At 40.4% G+C, this 21,023-nt stretch overlaps 1 protein-coding gene across 3 annotated transcripts in view; it reads right to left on the reverse strand.

Annotated features, from left to right (window-relative positions):
- Positions 1–21,023, reverse strand: part of CPM (carboxypeptidase M) — a 30,341-nt gene that overhangs the window by 2,924 nt on the left and 6,394 nt on the right. For 2 of the 3 annotated variants that reach the window (XM_033514850.1, XM_033514851.1), the window contains 5 exons: positions 4,381–4,553; positions 2,743–2,927; positions 2,322–2,492; positions 1,365–1,517; positions 188–336 (listed from right to left, as the gene is read on the reverse strand). In XM_033514850.1, coding sequence (XP_033370741.1) covers positions 188–336; positions 1,365–1,517; positions 2,322–2,492; positions 2,743–2,927; positions 4,381–4,553 — 831 coding nt within the window. Of the gene's footprint in view, positions 1–187; positions 337–1,364; positions 1,518–2,321; positions 2,493–2,742; positions 2,928–4,380; positions 4,554–11,723; positions 11,822–21,023 lie in introns of all 3 variants that reach the window. The other variant, XM_015628352.3, reaches the window with a different exon arrangement.

Consider the following 21,023-nt stretch of genomic DNA (forward strand, 5'->3'; position numbering starts at 1 on the left):
ACATTGAGGACTGTATCAAAAAATATCCTTTCTGCTGACTAATATTTAAATATATAGGTTGTTTTTTTTTAAAGTCTGCTGTAGAGTCTTTACACCTCCTAGCAGTTCAGCTCTAAGGCTGCAGTCTCACTGTGCTCAGGGACTCAGTGCAATTAGAAACAATACTTCAGTAAGGCTGCATACTCACATTGATCACATAGGTCCCAGGCAAAAGGAGAAGAAAGTACTCCCCTTGTTCATTTGTTCTGTAGGGGCAGACATGTGGCCTTCCTTTGGCTTCCACGATGGCGTTGGGAATAGGATTCCCATTCTTATCAGTAACTTGGCCTTTGACACCTTTGAAAAAAGGGAGAGGAGGGAAAGATCGTGAACTGCAACTGGTGAGCCTCCTTCTCTGAGAAAGACAGATTGTTCTGTTGCTGGATGCACTCAAAGGCTATTTCACCACGTTTCAGCACATCTAATAATATCACTAGTCACTTTGGCCTTGCTCAAGGGAATTAAACCAGAAAATCCTTGGCTGTTGTTGTTAATAGCTTACTCTCATGTTAAATTAGCAGTATTGTAATCTCCTCTTCTAAATCTCATTTGCTGAAGGCATCATGCACACTTACTCTATGCCCTTTACTGAAGGGCTTCAATCTTCAGTACAGGTTTGGCAGTTTTTGCACCCACCCACCCTTCTTTTTTTGTGATTTAAAATAAGTCAGCCTCTTGTCTAGTACTTCCCAAAGGCAGAATACCAACAATGTCTGCTTATGAAGTAGTTTCCCTTAATTCCCACACACCATCTTCAAGGCAGCACCGACATTAGGCAGAGATAAAATAGCAGTCAGATATTTAGGGCAACAAAATGCAAGATAAGCAACAGGTTTGTGCAAACCCTTCAACTCATTGTTAAGCACCACAGCTTCACTAAGCAGCATTTTTTTCCAAATATGAAGTCAGATCACACCTAGAGAAGCCTTCAAATTTACAAAATCCAAGCAAGCAAAGACCCGTGACACTTTTGCTGAGGCACACATACACTTAGAAACCTCTAATATAAATGATTGTCCCAAGGCTGCTCAGAAAAATGAGGGGAGGGGGGGAGTGCATGGTCAGACAGCCCCTAGGGTCTGTCTCTTGCTCCTGCCCCACATTTCAAGCCCCTTGCACACCTGTAGTAGCACCCATTGCCCCTCACCTGACACGTTTGTAAGTTCTCCTGCCTTACCCATCCATGGCTTTGTAGCACTTCCAGTTCAGGAGCTCCCAAGTTAACACCAGATTTCTCCCCTGTGAGCTGTGACACTGACCCAGGCTGCTGAGGAGTTCCCTCTAAGCTGCCTCAGTTTTCACTCTGCCCCCATTGGCATACCCACCTAGGTGTACTTGTTTGATATATTCGATCAGAGCAACTTTGTTGTCTCTCCAGAACTTTTCCAGCTGGTCTGCTGGAGGATATTTACAGCATGACAGCTCCAATGTAATTTCAAAACACTGTCCCCAGACATAGTTGTAATCCTGCATTCCACCTTAAAAGTGAAATAAAAGGGTTTTCAGGTCCAAAGAAACACTAAGGTCAAATTAAAAGACAAACAGGAGAATTAAAACGTTAGTACTTGCATCATACCTGTAAGAAAAGTAAATCAGATAAGTTATTCCACAATGCCACACTTGTATTTATTGCCTCCTGCGAAAAATCTTTATTATTTACTCATAGAGTGTTGTTTTCTAAAGCATACTTCATTTTGGAAATGATGATGATTGTGGCTGAGAAAGAGTGGGCCTTAGACTTAAATTCATTCAAGCTTTCCCAGCTAAAAAGGGACAGATAGGCTGGCATAGGATTTGTTACTGCCAAAGCCATTCCAAGACCCTTTTAAGTATTTGAATTCAGACAATGAGAACATACACAGTGCACAAGCCCCATATTCTATTTGGCTGCACATAAAGAATTTATTTCTTTCACATTTATTTCAGTAATTAAACATTTAAAAATTGACGACATATGAATAGAAGAATTCCTTCTTTCTGAAAGGAGAAGATCTTGGTGCCAAGCAATGTGTGCACGTGTGTTATGTGTATTACAGCTACTGCAGGCCTTAAGCACAGAATCAGGCAAACAGCAGTGACTGCCTCGTTTACTTGTGTAATTGCTGGCTGGAAGAGTCTGAAAACACCCATGTCCTGCTCACAGAACCTGTGTGAATGAGTTGACTTGCTCCCCTCATCAGCCCTCTAACTCTGACTAAAATCACTGTCCTTTCATCATCAGAGATGGCAGAAGAAAGTGAGATCATCTTACCAGCTGAATGAAATGTCAATGACATTCTTACCTTCCAGCTGGTACCAGGAGTACCCGTTGGTAATGCCTTCTGGGAAGGTCTGCCTGTTGTCACACCCCGTCCCTTTGTACATGCTGGCGTGGTTGGAAGAATAGGTTTTTGCCAGGTGAATAAAGACATCATCATCTGGAGATCTGCTATAGCCATTCAAAGAGCCAGTAACTGCAGAGTGAAGACAGCCATTGTGCAACTCTCATTACTGGTACAATACACAGTGGTGGCTTACATACAGGATAAACATCTCCCAAAAGGATATATTAGGCAGTGAATTTTGATGAGGTTTATCAAATTCTGCCCATCCCAGCTCAAAAGGTAGAAGAACTTTGCATGAATCCTTATAAATTGTGCTTTGGTGCAGCCAACATTTCTAAACCCAGTCAGCTGAGGAGAACAGAGTTTGTCACCAGCTTACCTGGGTTACCATTATCAAAGGTGTAACTGGCAACCAGGGCACCCCCGTGCAAGTTTGCCGAAAGAACAAATGTTTCATTTTTTATCCAGTCCATTACTGCTCGAGTCTCTGGCTGAATTCTGGCGCTGTTGTTCTCAAAGGCGTCAGGAAAATTTCTGTTCAGATCTTCTCCATTCCTGTTGTACCTTTGAAAGAGAGAAGACATTCCCATTACTGTGTTGCCTGTGGATACTTCCACATCACCGGCCTCCCAGTACTCCAGATCTGTGGTGTGCTAGTATCTTCAGGGAACAGGCAAGATGACCATTTTTTATTTCTCAAGCATTACAGTGATGGACTTCAATTTGCTTTCTGGCAGCTCTGGAGTTTTCATAGGCCACAATAAAACAATTCAAGTGGAAACAGAGAATATTTAACATGCACAGAGAATGCACATCTACTCATAAGTGAATTAGAAAAACCAGAGCCAGGTCAGAAGGACTTTGTCCTCCTCCTGTATGTGTTTTTTCCTGCTTGTAAAGAAGGCCAAGGTAACTATTGAATAGTTGTATTCCTTGGGCTGCCGTCAATCTCAACAGACAGAAAAAAATCTGAGTCAAACACAGGATGCATTTTCTTCTCCCTGAACCTTAATGCCCAGCTCTGTTCAAATGCTCTCTTGCTTTTTCACTCAGATAGGTCAGTACAGGAATAAAGAGGGTATTCACCATTGATTGTGTTAATTCTTTACCTCAATCTATTCAACCCTATTTAATAGTGAGGGGATAAAAAATACCCCCCTCCATACAAGTCCCATCTATTTGCTGAGGAATACATTTTTTCCTAATAAAAAGGTTGGCCTACTCTGGTCACCTAAAGAACTGAACTATCTAAACTTCCTTTTCTCTTGTTTCTGAGGTTGCCAAGGCCAGTGATCCAAGAGAACCTCTAGCTCATGGGTTTGCTTTTTCTGCACATTCCAAATTTGTCCTTTGGGCGTTTCTTCCCATTCTCTCACTGTCCCTTTCCCTCTTCTTGCTTGTTAAGCTTTTCATCCCCTTTTTGGTCTCTGCAATAGCCACATTAAAAAGTGCAAAAGTAGCACAGGATGCAATGCCAAGTTATATTTTCTTCTATGTAGGTTTTTTTCCTCCCCATTACTATTAGCACAGAACCTATTATACCAACTCTGCTTGTGTAGCTCCTTACTAAATCCACATTCAACGTGATTTTTAAACACATTGCTGAAGTCCATTCAATAAGCTTAGACACACCTTTTCTCATTAAGAAGGGTTACAGAATTGTCCAATTGAAATAGATCCTTGTGGGTGGAATTTTCCTTGTAGCACTCCAAAGGTGCTACAAAATAGGGAATTGTGTTCGTATTCGCAATCTGGGTCTCCTGCCTAGAAGGTGAGGTCATTATACCATTCTGACCAATTTTTTCTGGCCACACCACATATAAATACCCTTCTGACTCAGTCTTCCAGAAACTCTATGCCATAACAATGTGTCTTCAGAAGAGCACAGCCAAAATTAGCCCAAGCACATCCTGTAGACTCTGCTCTCCACCAAGCATGATTCAGTCTTCTGGCTATCTGTGATTATTATTCCCCACCCATTTATTTTACCTCTCCCACCCTCCTAAGCCACCCTTACCTTCCTCGTGTGTAATAACAATCAGGCACTTTTGTAGCTTCAAATCCATCAGGATTCATCGTTGGCATGATATGAATCCGGGTATTATTGAGTAACCGGGTAATAACTGGGTCACGTCCATAGCTGGTCACCAGGAAATCTATCAAATGGAGCAGGATTTCTCTCCCAACAGTCTGTGTAAAGAAGCACAGATTTTACTTTAAGTTTGATAATGGAAGAAGAAGAAAATAAATAAATAAATAAAGATCCCCCACCTTGAACTTAGAGGTTTTTCTTATGGACTACACAGGCATACCAGGCATATGAGAGCACTCTGATCAACAATGCTTTGTTTTATGCCCTCCCTTAAATATATTTAAAGTAACTGAATAGATAAAAGGAATCACTGGAGGGTTTTCACAAGGGTTTTAAACCCAGATCAACCAGACCATTTTGTATAATGGGAAACTGACTGTGTCAGATGCACTGCTTAAATCTCACATGGATAAAGAACAGCTATAACAAAAACTAAAACTGCCTGATAAACATCGTGTGGGCTTGAGAACGCCTCAAAAACTGTGTTTTCTCAGTCCCACTGCAGGGTCCCAGCTCTGTGCTGGTGCCACAATGACCCTGCACATGAGCACCAGCGCTGTGTGGCACCGCTTGGCACTGGTGCTTCAGAAGGAAGGGAGGACAAGTCTGCCACAAGTTTTCCAGGATGCCACAGAGCAGGATTTTTTTCTTGTTGATCCTCTTTTATGGGAAGTCAATATTAATACAAGATCAAAGAGGCCACATAGATACTTCTGTTACATTGCTTTCTTTTAACGTCATGAACGTGTGCATTGGGGAAACCAAATAAATCCTTAGAAAAAGACACGGAAAGACATTTGGATACAGACTTTAGATCAAGGAGAGGCAGGGGCAGAGAAAAAGTTAAACACATATTTTTGTTCATATAAATTTGTGTAAGTCGTGAAAGCTGACATCTCCCTTTAGTCTTTCAGATTTTAGGCAAAATAGTGTCAAGCACCAGATTCAGAGTTAAGGACCATCCTATTCTACCCCAGAAACCACTGCTAGTGTTCACTGGACCATACTTTCCAGGGGCACTTTCCACAGCACCATGCCTCAAGGGTGCTTTAGGGTTCCTAAATCCTGCTTGGAAAGGGAACAAACCAAGACTTGCAAGTAGATGAGTTCAAGAAATAACTTATCTCTATCTCCAAGAACAAAGCCTGGTATATCACAACAGGATCTAAACCAGCACCCGAGTATGTGAAAACAGACTGCTCTGCAGGTCTGATAAACATACTCTGTGAAATTTAAGAAGGGATGCAACAGAACCTGTCTTGTACAGGGAGCTCTTGAAAAGAGTGATAGACATCTTGGGAAGCATATAAGGGTGGGGGAAGAAAGGAGGGGAGAGAAATCAGCCAAATCATGGCCCTGGGCATGATAGGTGAAGTTACCAGACTCAGAATCAGCAAGAATGGCTCTACCACAGAGACAGCTGAACTACAGACAAGGCTGGACTGCTGCTGGAGAAACTGGGAAAGTGCTCATCTCCTACTGTACTTCTCTTCAGTGCCTGACCAAAAGAAATCACAAAAAGAAAGGGTAGAGAAGCAGGAACAGAAAGGGGGGAAAAGAAAAGTAACAGAAGAATGTGGTAGAAAAGAACAATGTTTACAAAGAATGAAAGATGACCAGATTTTCACAGATGACCTTCTTCATATTTAAAAGCTAATCCCAGGCTTACTTACCTGTACGGTATTTTACAAACTACTTTATAGGTTTCCTGGTTGTTGTACTCAGGGCATTAGGTGATTCAGATTATCATAAAAGTGTTGGCATTTGGGTGATTGCACAGTGAGGAAAGAATATACTTATTATCACTGTTTTGGTGTGGCAACAGAGGGGTGGTTTTGTTTTGGTCCAGAGCAGCCTGCATTGCTTGGGAAAGCACATCTGGAAGTATCTGAGGGAAAGTTTTTGTTTCTGGGAAAGTTCAAGGTCAAGTTTTGATCAAGGCCATGGAAAGCATCTGCTGCTCAGTCAAGCTTTGCCCTGTTGCTACAGAGGTCAGGTGTGCCTTTGGATAAGAGTTATGAGTCAGTTTTATTTTAGAGCTTCAAATAAAGGATCTAGACACACTGTAGGTAGATTACTGACAGTAAAGTCTAGGGCAGACACCTTCACCTGCCTCAGTTTTAATATGAAGATAGACAGAAGAGCAGGGGACAGCATGAATGTGTTCTGGGGCTTTGAGAGGACACGAACATTTGTTTTTGATTACAGTATCCCAAGGGAGATGCTGAGGTGGATTGTACTACTGTATTTCACAGGAAGGATGACAGAAAAACAAAGGAAATCCCTTTCTCCCACCTCTAGGGATACAATTAGACATTAAGTTTCTCTGTACACTTTCAGATGTCAGCTTCCTCCTGTGCCTCAAAGGGAGAAAGTCAGCAGGAAAGGCATTCAGCGATCCTCAGGGGAAGCCTTGAATGGAGAAGCGTGCATGTTTCAGGACATGGATCAGCACTGTAGAAAAGGGTGCAACTGCTGCTTCTGTACACAAATCCTCTAAAGTTCCTGACTCTGCCTGCTGGCAGGGCTGTGTCAGCACCCTGCTCAGCTACCACAGGGATTACTCAAGAAGCTCGAGCAGCAGCCAGTTAGGAGATTAAGGTTAGCTGCAATTGCACCTGTACTGTGCCACTTCACTGCATCAGCGCTGGGTTTAGAACAGTGTTGTTACCACATGAGAGAGACCTAACACCAGGGGACTAGGGGTGGACATTTTTGTTATTAAAATTCTGTCCTTAAACGTGGCCTGTTTTTTAAGTTGAACAATGTTGAAAGAAAGATCCAAACCATCAGGTAGGACCTGTTTCAGGGCACCACAGTCCTGTCTGCCTCCTTGCTCCAGCCCCAGCTGCTCCACAGGCCAGGTTCAGCATTCCAGCCACAACCCCACCTAAGGAAGCGGAGTATGAGCAGAGAAACCAGTAGGCCATCCTGGTTTCCCACTGAAATGCCACACTTGCAAGATGTTATTTTTAACACTTGTACAGCACTAATTGTTATGCACCGCTAGGACACACCCCGGTAGGTTAACACAGGGTTAAAGTGGCTGTTTGTGCGAGTAGTTTGGCACACATCCCTTTATTTCTACAGCAGCAATCCCTATGGACATCTGAGAAATACCATGGGTATGACAGGGAAGTGCAGTTCTCTGGTTTATTACTGAAGGAAAATGGCAATACAAAGCCAGCTTTTGATCTAGTAACTGGCATAAGTTGTTACCACCAGGACAAACTCCACCAGCTTCTGGATTTACCTGGCTGAGACGTGGATATCTTTTTCTTTTACCACTCAGGAAGAGTGTGAAGAAAGATAAGGAAAAAAGTAACTGCAGCAAGGCAGTGTTAAAATGTGCTGAAACAGACCTCAGCAACATCCAGCTTTTTTCAAAGTCTGTTGTTAGCACTGAGATTCGATTGTTTTGAATTTTGAAAGTTGTGGTGCTTCTGACCTTTTTCACAGTACATCAGCTAATACTGAAACTAGGTGGGAAAAAGTTCACTATGCAATAAATAGGGTTTTTTTTTTCCCTAGAGAAAATACTGTTTCCCTGCATATCACTTCAATAGTATATCACACAGGAGAGATGACATAGGACTATGGGCTTATAATTCCCTATAGCAGGTTGTGCAGTATATGCAGTATTCTTTTCGTGCAATTGGATGACAAAAAAAACCTAGCCTTTTTTCCACAGTGGTATTTTGATAGTGCAATGAAGCTTCCATTAATTTTTTTTTACAAATAAGAATAAGAAATTCTCCACAAGACTCTTTAGTTTATTGTTTGGTAGTTTTTTAAGACTCCATTATATTGATCACAAATGAATCAATCTACTCCAGTCTTTATTCACCTAAGCCCTAATATTTTAGGAAACCCTACTGTGAATGTGACTATGTCTATGATGACATGGAAAATTGGGTAGAGTTGCTTTAACTTATTTCACAAGTTAAGGCAGCAGATAAACACATCATTTCACATAGGCTATCAGTACCTATCAGTACAGACTCAGTTTCACATAATGAAAGAGGAAAAATACTACTATTTAAAATAATATTTTGTACTACTATATTGTTATATTACATATATTAATGTTTTGTATATATTATTACAAATTATTCTTTATTATGAATAAGCTATTGTATTATTTAATATTGTTTGCATTGTTGTTATTTTATATACTCAGAAAATAAAGAGATCAGAAGTGGACACTTTAGGAAAATAGGGCTGATATCAGCACTGCCATCCTGAGAGTTTAATCTTGTGATTGTTCAGTTACACTACAGCTGCAGAAAGTTAAAGCCATATATTCAGTACATTAAAGGGGGGAAGCAGAAACACACAGGAAATTTGCAGTTTATTCAGATGTGCTTTTCCCTACAGGATTTTCCTGCAGTGAGATACATGATTTAGGAACAGGTTTCCAATTAGATCCTATTTGTTCAGTTGTATAGAATGGATTTAAGTCACTGGCACAGAGGGTCCAAAGGTGATCGTTCTGCTCCATTTATGACTTAGGAGTATTTAGGGGTTTGGTTGTGGTCAATGTTAAGCAGGAGGAGTTCTTCCCCAGGGAGAAATGCATGACTTAGAGAAGATATTTCAAGTAAGAGAGGCTGCTGTCTAATTCAGAATGGGAACTGCCCCAGAAGATCAGGCAACCTCTCCTTCACCTTGCCCCTGAAGACTTTACTAACATTTCACAGGATTATGCATTTTGTGCAGCCAATGACCACCATCTTGATTAAAGTTAGCTTAAATCAGTTTTAATTTGGCTCAGGTTATATAAAAAGTACTGCTAAAAATGGTGTCCAGCTTCATACAGGCAACACAAAGAATGGGAGAAGTCTTTTGTTGCCTCTCAGTGGATCTGGGGTAAAAGTTCGTTCTATCTGGCTACAGTGAACACAAATGAAAATATTTTAAATCTTGGCTGGTTATGTCTTAGAGTACCAAGAAAAATGAACTTAGTAAAAAAAATAATTGTTTTCAGTTCTGAAAAAAATAATACTCCTTTCCTGGTATTGTGTACTCACATTACTTTATTACAACTTCCCTATTGGGCAGCTTTCCAAATAAGCAAGATTTTCTTCCAGCAGCATGTGTGAACAGCCCACACACATGTAATTCAGGTTCCACCCCAACTTTTATGATTTTGGAGCAGTAGGCCAGCTGAGTCAAAGTTAAGTGTCACATGTGTGATCATAACAGGTTAGAAGGGCAGCATCACCAAACAACACCTGAGAACAGAAGGTCTCACTTGGTATCTTTTGTGGAATACGTCACTGAAGCACTGAAGACCCAGTCAATGAACCCATAATCCTGTAATTCCAATTTATGAAAGACTCTGGCATACAAGCTGAAGCTTGTTGGATAATTAATGCAAAATTTATCTGCTTAATATATTGTAGGGGTAATTGAATCTATCCCCAGTGACTGGTCCAGCAGAATCTTAGATTATGGGAAAAAATTATTCAAGTTCACCAATGCTTCTCTATATGAGGAATTAATTTCCTGCCATTTGAAATACATTTATGATCAGATAAAAAAAAAGCCCAAACACCAACTGTGTGTTACCTGTATGCTCCAAAATAACCCATATGGCAAAAATCACCATCAGGGCCTGAAAAGGAGGAATAGCTCTATTTCTGGAATGTTCCCTAGGTGTGAGCCTGGTCTGACAAACAACTGGAATGTAGGACCTCTTAGCTAGGCAGCTCAAGGACCAACCCTGCTCAGACTGTCTGGCACAGTGTCTGACTTTAAAAGAAAATCTTGCCATTTCCTCATGTTGTCAATAAAAACTTAGATCCTAGGCAGTGATCAGAGTTGCCAATCCCCAGCAACTCCCAGCCCTGTGGATGTGCAAACAGTGTGTGTTTCTATGGTCAAAGCTTGTTATGCTCATCCAGCTGGGCAGTGATAATGACAGGGGTGTTTCCTTGTGGAGACTTCAGTATGTGTGGCCTTTTGCAGTCCAGCAATATTGGATTTGCAAGCCAGCCCATTCTGGATGAGATCATATCCTGCCCTCCACTTCCTCCCCATCAAAGCTGGGTGATTTCCAGTCACAGGTTTGCAATCCCCTCCAGCAGTCTGCAGGGACTGCAGTATGGAGCCTCAGTTCCTAGATGCCTTGGTGGCACACAGCAGGTTCTAGGAGCTGCAAACCCTGTCGTGGGCACCCAGTGACAAATGTACCCATCTGACACCGTGAATCAGCTTCCTCCCACACAGAGTTAAATTCCCAAGCAGTCAAACTCCCAGCAACACTTTGAGCAAGGCCAGTGTCGAACAAGGTGAAACTAGTCTAACCTGGGGAACATTCTTGGCACATCATGCCACAAGTGCCTGTAGGCGTGCAAGTGCTCACACACAGTATTGTTAACAGCAACAACTCGTGACACGTTACCCTTTGCACAGGATACACTTTCTTCTATAGCCATTTTCCTTAGATTTGGGAATTCACAGTCTAGCACATACATACACATATATATCTTGCTCCTCCTGTTATATCATTTAACCTGCACATGAAAGAATGCATAAAAACATACTGCACGGTTTAAACCTCTCCTGAAGATGACTAATATAATCAGCTAAAGCTAAAGAATAGAAGAAATACAAAGCAAAAAAGTATTGTACAGTGAAGCTTTGATTCTTTCTGATTCAGATTCAAGTACTGCACTAGGTAGGCTCATAATCACCATTTTTCCTTGATCATTAATAAGTGGACATTCTTCCCAGAGCAAGTTTATTATTCTGGCATTGCTTTTCCTTTTGTACTCTGTGTTATCTCAGGTGAATCTAGCTGTTCCTAGCTTAAGGTTCCCAAGATAAATTTTTCTTCCTACAATAAATAATTTGATGCTTCACACCAATTATTATTTAATCTTAGTATGTATTTGAAGAGTTCTATCAGTCATATTTCATGCCTAGGCAGTAACAATGTACAAGCAAACTACTGCATCTGACTCATTGCCAGGCAACTTAAAGCCTCTGGGTTTACTCACCTGGAGAAGACAAAGCTCTCTACTTAAGAGAGGTGTTGAGTGTAGGATTGTAGGACTCTTCAGCATGATGTAAGGTCTCTTAAGGCCCTTCCACCAAAACAAGGGAACTTTATTCTGAAAATTCCTCGATAAATACACACATATTTTGTCTTCCTTGAGTTATGTCATACCTCAGTAATAAGAAGCACATGCCTGAGAGGAGCTCACTCTAAACCTCTGGTAAGTGTATTTGGTATAAATGACATTGCAAAAATTGAAACGTACCTCATCCCCATGCATATTAGCAACATACTTGAACTCTGGAATGCCAATCTTATGATGGGTTGGAAACCTTCCCAGAACAAGAACCCAGAGGTCTCTACCTTTAAGAGGGGAAGGGGAAAAGACATTTTTTAAAACAAGTGTAAAATCATACAAGCCTTAGAAGAATAAAAAGAGTTGGTCATTGAGACCATTGTAAAACTTCTCATATTTCATTGGTGCCCACTCAGTCCCATATACAACATATCAAAGTAGACTGTGGGGATCTTTTATTCTATCAATATTTGCAATATTAGTTATAGGAATAAATATGCCTTGCCTTCTGCCCAAGTCTGTAATAAACCCTGCAATTTCTAAAGCATTTAACCAGGACTAGAAAAGAAGGCTCTTTTTTTTGGTAATAAACACTTTGCAAATTAAATTTAGCAAATAAGACCACTCTTCCCCCTCCCTCCCCCTCCATTTTTAAATCATAAGGATTTTCTAAAATATATACAGAAGTTTTCATTATCACAAAGAAAGAACATCTGGTTTTGTACTAAAGACAACACAAAAAAGTTAAATGCATGCATTATTGCTCAGAAAACAGGAGATATGAGAAAGAGCTGTATCATAGACATATCTCAAATATATTAGCAGGGGAAGAATTAATAGCTGCAGAAAGATTATTAGTTAGGACCATTAAAGCTGCACACGAAGCTGAACTTTAAGTAGCAAAATAAACACACACACACACATATTGGAAGTCCACACTTAAGCAGGGGGGAGAGGGAGAGGAGAGGGCAGTTTTTGTTACTATTTTTAGTGATACTGTGGCATTTCAGACTTCATCTGCAAATCTGTGCTTCCCACTAGTCTGCTCAGTGAGGTGGAAAACTCAAGTTTCAGTAGATGGCAGCAATGAAACTGGACCAGTTCCTTGACAGTAGCAGTGCCAGGCTATGGATTGCTAATGCCCAGACCCTGCAAGCATGCTAGCTGTCCCCAGCTCCACAGAGGGCTTGCTGGGACCCACAGCCCATCTGGGAGGAGCCCAGCCATCACCGCTACTTGCGGGAAAGAAGAACGCAGGAGCTGCTATACGCAGTACTATAAAAAGCATTATTTCCTAAATCTTTGTGGATCATCAAATCTGAAGTAAACAAACTCTGGAGCATATCAGCTTCCCATTCCTGAAGGCATGACCCCTGTAGTCATGCACATGCCACAGCATTTTTGTTTTCTTTTCTAGCTATGCAGCTGACTCACAGCAGCTATACCACAAGGGTCATGGCTTCGGGAGCGGGAGAAAAACTTGAAGAGGACTGAAGCAACACTGCAAGATGCACTGAAACAGTTGTAAGAGAGGTAAAACTGAAGACAGTGGTTGCCAAACTAAACTCTCAGTTAACAGAATCCGAGTCTTAGACTTAGGATCAAGAAGCAGCAAGACATTGCTGAGAGCTGACAGATTCAACAAAGAGTGATCTCAGTGTCCCCTGGTTTTACAGCTGCTCTTGAAGACACTGGTGTTCAACCCCTGTAACCATGCTGTGCACAAAGCTGTCAGATGGTGCTACTGATTCTTTCATTAAAGGACAAACATGAGTAAGCAGTCCATACTTTAAAAATAATTTTGTGCAACTGATTTGCTAAGAGCTAGTTATTTGGTCTTGTTGTATGTAGAACCAATGTTTCATTAAAAAAAAGAAAAATTTCGATTTCTGTAAGCTTAGACAAGCTGCAAAGTGGAGAACCCAAAGATACTAACTTTAAATCACATTCTTCTTAAAAAAGGAAAGAAAGAGAACACAAATCATCTCACCCTAGCCCTTCTCCTCTCCAAAACCTCCATAGGCTTCCTCTAATCTCAACTATCCTGCAGCTCCGTGAAAACAGATGACAAGTCTTGCTGCAGTAGAATATGTTTGGAACTGAAAACAATCCTAGTAGTGAAAAAACTGTTATTCATAATCAAGTGTGGACAGCCACCTCAACTTGCTCTCCAGCTCTGCAATGTGTCATTCTCTCTATAGTTGTATCCTGGGGCAACTTGCAATGAATTACCAAGGAAGTCCTTCCAGAATGCTCTTATGATTCTTTGTCATAATGCCCTCTAAGCCCTGCTTCCCAGCTCTCATTCCCTCTACTGGAAGGCAAATTCAGACATCCCTCCTTGGTGTCAGTTGCCATGTGGACTCCTGCACTAAGAGGAACACACCTGCTTACAGCGGTGACTGCAGCCTTTCCACCACAGCCCAAACCTAAAGGTGGCTGCTACAGCCCTACAACATGCAGCTCATGATATATACTCAAGCAGAGTCCAAGTAGAGCTAAAGTGCACTAGATGTTTCCATCATTTAATGTTTTCTACAAATAATAGCATATTCTGCTTTCAAATACGAAAATAATGCTTCCCCTGTCTTGCCATCAGCAGTACTCATTCCTGCTGCTCTCACTGTGAATTGCACTCATGGGAAACACAAGGAAGAGCTAAGTATAGACTGATATTAAGTCCTGATGTAAATTGGTCTTTCCTGCATTAGTGTTCAGACTGTTCAGAGTTTGTGTGAGGGCCATCTACACTATAAACACTCCCATGAACTGGGATACCAATTATTTCCTGGCATTTCCAGCTTGTAAGAAGTACTAAACCTTCCATTAACAATTAAAATACATTCTTGGGTCTGTTCAGCCTGCAGTACTGGATAGTGTATCTATGAGGGATGATGTAAGATTTCTTTCCATACGGCTGTAATTAACTGCATATAAAAAGATTCAGCATATGGATGGTTTCCTTTAATCAGTAAAGCCTAGATAACTATGGTTTGGTACCTGAAGGGAACAGCTAAGCTTCCTCTCATGCTTTGAAAAGCCACTTCTCACTGCCAAATTGCCAAACCAAAACTGACGTCAACTAATTAGTGAACCATATTTCAAGTGATGAAGACAAACGTGTGTTTCTAACTGTGTGTCTCAGGACAAGTAACAAGACTTGTTTTGGAGCAGAGCCAGACCACACAGCTTCTAGCAGAATGAGAAGCCTTTTTAACTTTTTACAAAGTTTTCTAGCATTGCCACTAGTTTGCAATGCAGTGTCAAGTATTCTAAACATATGTACAAAAACTGGTAATTAAAAGAAAGAATTGAAGCTGATCTCCAGATCCAGTGGGAAATCAATTTGTAGATGATTGGAGACTGGATTGTGCTCCCTGTTTTTGTTCTGAATTTTATTTCTGCTTTTCTTCACTTTGTTCTTTACAGCTTCATTTATGAAAAACATGTCATTTCAAAGGAAGTTACAGCTAGGAAATGAAGTGAAATGACTGGGGAATGGCTGAGACCCACTGTCAGTACCAGTCAGGCTAGGGTACTGATTCAGGAGTTTGAAGGGAGGACCAGTTTGTCCAAGAAAAAGCAATAGACTGACTACAGTCCTCCTGGGTTGGCCGTGAGCTGCATACTGGCTTCATGGGTAGGAACTGCAGTAATCTGAGGAATACTCATCTGTGTTGAGGCAGTTCCTACCTATAAAGATGCAGGACAGAGAACAGGGAAAGAGAGATTAACTCTCATTAGAATGCAAGGTTCCAGGGCAATTGAATCATAGAACCAATCTCAGGATTATTGAACAGCCCAGGTTAGAAGGAACCTCAAGAGAACATCTGGTCCAACCCTACATGGGAAAGGAAACCTAGATAAGATTATTTAGCACTTTGTTCATTTGCATCTTTAAAACCACCAGTGAGGAGGACTCTACCTCATTTCCAGGGAAGTTGTTCCAGTGAATGATTCTCACTGTAAAAAACTTTCTTATATTGAGATGAAACCACTCATAGTGCAACTTGTGCCCCTTTTTTCCATGTGGCTCCTTGCGAAGAGAGAGGATCCACTCAAAAATGCATTACAACACTTTGTAACCACTCTTCAAATACCAGAATTCTGTGATAAGATTCCCCCCTAAGCATTCTCTTCTCCAGGCAGATGAGCCTCCTTGGGGCAACATTGTCTTCCAGTAAAACACTACCACAGCTAATGAAGGACTTCAAGTGTAATTCCTTTTGCTAAACCATCACCAGCAGCACCCTTGCCCTGAGGTACTCTGATTTGTCATCACCAAGTCAATTTGGAAAATCTAAAGCCACTTTGGAACTTTTCTTCTGCAAGGGGACAGCCCAACAACACATATGGCTTGATTCAGATTCTAACAGAACTTGAAGTACCAGTACATTATTTGTATAACCAGAAATGGTTAATTGGAATGACTGATGTAGCAGTATTGCAGAAATAGCTTACAAACATGAACAAACATGTGATTTTAATCTAGCCAGACGGAGCAAAACACCCCCAAAATAAGCTACATATCTGAAGCTGAGATCAGACAAACACCTGTAAGAACAACTGGTACATCAAATTATTTTGTGAGTATTTGTCCTTACTTTCAGGTGTACCATAGTCCACTGAGAACAGATTATGTAAAGACTTGGCCTGCAGTAGCAGTGGTACTAGTAATGAACAAAGTTTATATGCCCAGAAGAGCTAGGAAACTTTAAATATAAGAAAGTCTTCAAGGTATTTTAAAGAATGAAGAGATACAGATCAATCACATATATCAGCCAGGCATATCTGGCAATATTCAGCATGGTGCTTAGGTAAGCAGAAAAAAAAGCCAAAAGAACCCAAGGTAACATTCAGCTACAGGTCTATCACAGCCACTGTGTCACCCACTATGTGGGTGCCACTGCTAAACTTAATACTTCTGGCCTCTTCCCACAAATCCCTTATTACAGACATAAGGCACTCTCTCTTGGCAAAAAGTAAATACAAGTATCATTTTCCCACTATTTAATCAGTTCCTATCTACTCCAAGAGATTACACCAGTCACTCTAAATTAGAGTCAGCACCATATAAGCAGAATAAACTGTCAGAATAAACAACAACTCCAAAAACCACTAGATACTGTTTATTTGTATCCAAAGCACTTGAGAAAGGAAGGGAGTCAAAACAATTCATGGTTCACATGCTTGCTTATCTTCCTAAAGGCTTACAAATCTTTGGTTGATTGGGACATCCATAGCTGCTTTGGACACTTTCACAAGACTTGTATCTTATGAGAACAGCAAGCCTTTCTTTCCTATGTGCATGTGAGTCATCACTGCACCATTTCCAGTTCTCATAATCAAGCTGAACACACTCTTTATGCACAAAACCACTAAAAATTGCCAATACAGAGCCCAGTCTCTACAATAGTACCTTACAGGTTATTTGAACAAAAATCAAGAAATAAAAATAAATTTGCCATAGAAAAGCCACCCAGAGGGAATACTGTTTTTAAATTAAGTTATACTAGACTTATTCAGTATTGCTCACTAAGATGAGAACACCACAGACACACAGAAATAGTCTGAGCAGGCTTTTTCTACTACTTACACTGACTGCTTTCATATTTACACCCAGAAACCAAATAGACTATTTTCCCTTTTCACTGACTCTTGTTTCTATCACCAGAGGGTTTTAAAACCTAGTTCTAAAAAGGGGTACTTTATTTTCTGAGAAAGCTGGGAAACTGGTATGCATCTAGTAATTTTCAGAAAAGCTATTGTATACATGAAAGCAATAATATTACCCATTCACAGCAGTACCATTGGATCATCATGAATAAAGTGATCGCTTGTAACACAAGCCAGCCATAAGGGAGAGGGGTGGTTTCTTTTAAAGTGCAACCTCCAGATGCAGTCAGAATTATTTCTGCCACTTGAAGGTAACAGAGGGACTACATTACAGGTTGTGGTTCACACATGGCTGACAAGCTACTGGTGCACTCTAATTTCATTTCACTGAGGTACCTCACCAAGAGACTTGCTACACCTATCCTGCAAAAATCCTTTGTGAGATCTCAGACATTATCTTTGCCTTAAGAATAGGAAGTTCAAAACCATGCACATCTCAACACTGACAGGCAGACAAATCCAGACACTGAGTGGCTCCCCACCCCTATTTTTTTTTTTTTCAACTCAATAAAGGTGGGAAGAAATGGAGGCTAGATTAATTTTTTCAAATAAACCAGTCTCTGTCTTGATCATCTGTGTCTCGTTTAATTAACGAACTACATTATCTTGACCAGTTGTTTCCAGATTCTCTCTTAAAACAGGTAACAAAATGTCTCTGTAGAAACATTAGCAACTGGCTTTCAGGAAAAGTAACAAATACACAAGGCAACAGCTAAGAATCAGGCTGTGTTACTAGCTACGAGAAATTGGTCCTTGGTCTCTTGAACAAACATGTTCTGATGGCCTCTCTTTATTCTTGGGATTTTGAGATCAGCCTAATGCAATTGTGTATCAAAGCAAGTTTTGTACTTTAGGCACACCATGAGCAGGAAATATACTTCATCAGAATCATCCTGCACATTGCACATTGCTTGAAGTGCATACCAGGGAAGGCATCTGTGCCTACCTTATTCCCATAAGTTTCTCTAGCTGTTTTTTGGAAAACAGAATATTGGACCAGACTGAACTTTTGAACTGACACATTGGGACTACATTTCTTATTGAGAACAGAATTTGCTTTTATTTTAGACTTAGGATAAATGTTACTTTTTTAGATGTGCTCAAGCTCTGTGTAAATGCCCCAGGTAACTGCAAGACCATGGATGTAGAACACACTGGCTAGGGACAAACAGGAAATGTAACTCAACTGTCCTAAATCCACTGTGAGCTCAGCACGTTACGTAGCAGCTACAATAATTTAATTAAGCAACTCCAACTGCCATGGTCTGACCTTTCCCATAACAACAAGTATTTCCTAGATATCAAACTGCAGAATCATCTGCTTAGAAACATCCTCTAACCTCTTTCTCACATTTGAGCCACCACATAGCTTATAAGACTGAGCAGTTTTACAGGGAAGGTATTCTCTCAGATGTGAGAGGAAGAGATCTAGAGCCAGTCCAGTGTATTATCTTTTTCTATATCCACTTCATGAAATTAAGCTTCTAATTAATAGAAAGTTCCAAAAGCGTAACTTTCAGAAAGTTTAGGAATCACATGTACATTCAGATTTCATTCAAAGAAAAGTCTTGGCCCTAAAAACTATCTAGAGCTATCTTCTACACAAAAACATGTACAGAACTGTCTAATGAACATATGTTTCATTGTAAGAAGTCTTGCAAACAATTAATTAATGTCATGGAATATGCTGGGCTGGAAGGGACCCATCAGGATCACTGAAGTCCAACTCCTAGCTCTGAACAGGATAGTCCCAAGTCACACCATCTGCCTGAAGTCATTGTTCAAATGCCTCTTGAACTCTGTCAGGCTTGGTGCCGTGACCATAAGTAGGTCTCCATGTACTTATGTGAACACAATATGCCATAGCTACACACAGCAAACCTTTAATTAGGTAGCCCTGAAAATAGGCAAGACTGGTTCCTTCAAGGGTTTACAGCCAGAGGTCCTAGGCAGAAAGGCTGGGCAGAAGGGATGCAGGGCACACTGCTCCTCTTCTTTTGTGGGAAGTGAATGGAAAGCTGCTAGAAATGCTTTTCTGCTAAAAAGTCTCATTGTCTGGGGGAGGAGGGATGTGTTATCAAGTTCTCCTCAAGCTGAAAGGAGAACACAGGAAAACTGACCATCTGGGTAAAACTGAAGCACAAGATAAGAGTTTAATCTCTTTAAGTTTGTGATTAGAATCACATTTCATTTACAGGGCTAGAAACCTATGCACAATGCTCCAAAATGCAGACTCCTACAAGGAGTGAGGCAGGGAAAAAACACTGATTTACGTCCATGGTGCACCATTGTTAGTATCCTGAGCTCTGTATTTTAATTAGTTTTAAAACAAACAAAACCCCCAAAATATAAATTGTATTACATATTTACTTCCTCAACACCAGGAAAGGATATGGATACTGCATCCACCAGCTGCAATTGCTGACTCTATGTTACATGAGCTCCAGAGCATTGCTAACTTCACTGGTGTGAATTACAATATCCAGTAGTCAATTCTCCCCAGTTCTAAACAAACACAGAAAGCTGCAAAGTCTTGCTGATGGAAATCTGGATGGCTGCAGCCTTAAGACCATTACTGCCCTGAAAAAAAGTTCAGCAAATATATCCTGCAACCAAAGAACTACAAAGTAAAAGGTAGAGAGGACGCATGAGAACAGAGATTTTTCCCACAAGGCTGATTCTAAATAAATGCTGCTCACATAAACAGCGTACTACTTCTAAATCAGACCTTTCCATTTTGAAGTTACAACATGAAAATTTCAGTACCAGACAACAGTTTATATATGAGAAACGTTTGATTAATATTGTTAGTGTAGGTTCCCCTCACACTTATTTATTTATTTAGGCTGGGACCGAAATCTCTGATACAGCATGTTCCACAGGAAAAAAACAAACAAACTTTCCCACAAAATTTTCTGCAAGGAGTGTATTTAAGTAGGAGAGATCATAGAAGGCAGGACAAATGATTGACCAATTCACAGCAAGTGTAAAGAAGAGAAGACTTAAGCAAGTCATTTTACTTTCACTGCAAGAGAATAGGAATGTGCTCAGAGTCAGTGACTGCATCTCCAAGAGTAAAGTCTAAGCTTATCAATCTTTTAAAGATCTGATGCTGACCAAATGACATGCTTCTTATAAATGATTCATGTAAAAAGCAAAAAAGAAAAAAATAGAACAAGAAAAGCAAAAGTTAAGAAAAAAGGAAAAAAGGAAAGCAAAGTTAAGTTATTACCAGATAAAATCTTAGCACTTGGCTGTTGGAGGACTGATTGCACACAAACTACTTGTGTCGCATCATAGAAGTCAAACTGCTAGAGGATGCAGTGAGATCATATAAGAATCTATATTTCAGTGTTAAAAGAACTTTTAGCTTCAGTTAGGACAAACAGGCTTCGAATTTAGAGCTAATATAGTAATGGTGACTTCTACTTAAACACATGATTCAAAGCAAAGCTCACTTGGGAGCTGAAGACTTAAGAATACAAGCTAATATTTCTTGTTTTTAAAGTCATGATTTAGCTTTTACTAGATAAACCAGGAAGGAGCCAGTACTCCTTCTGTTTTGTTTCTCTTTCCCATCACAGTGATTCACATAATGTGCTACAAATAGAGTTTACAAGGCTATTAATATCAAGCCCACCCATGAACCCAAACGCCTTTTTAATAATTAAATGAACACATAAACCTACTTAGAATCTTGTTAACATAGTTAACATACATTTATATGCCCCACATACTGTCAAAGACAAGAACAAAGATGGTTATGAGCAAAGACATGAAAAAGAGCAAGTGACACATAACAGGAAAAAAATT

Source organism: Parus major, chromosome 1A, assembly GCF_001522545.3.
Source record: "Parus major isolate Abel chromosome 1A, Parus_major1.1, whole genome shotgun sequence".
Taxonomy (NCBI): Eukaryota; Metazoa; Chordata; class Aves; order Passeriformes; family Paridae; genus Parus; species Parus major.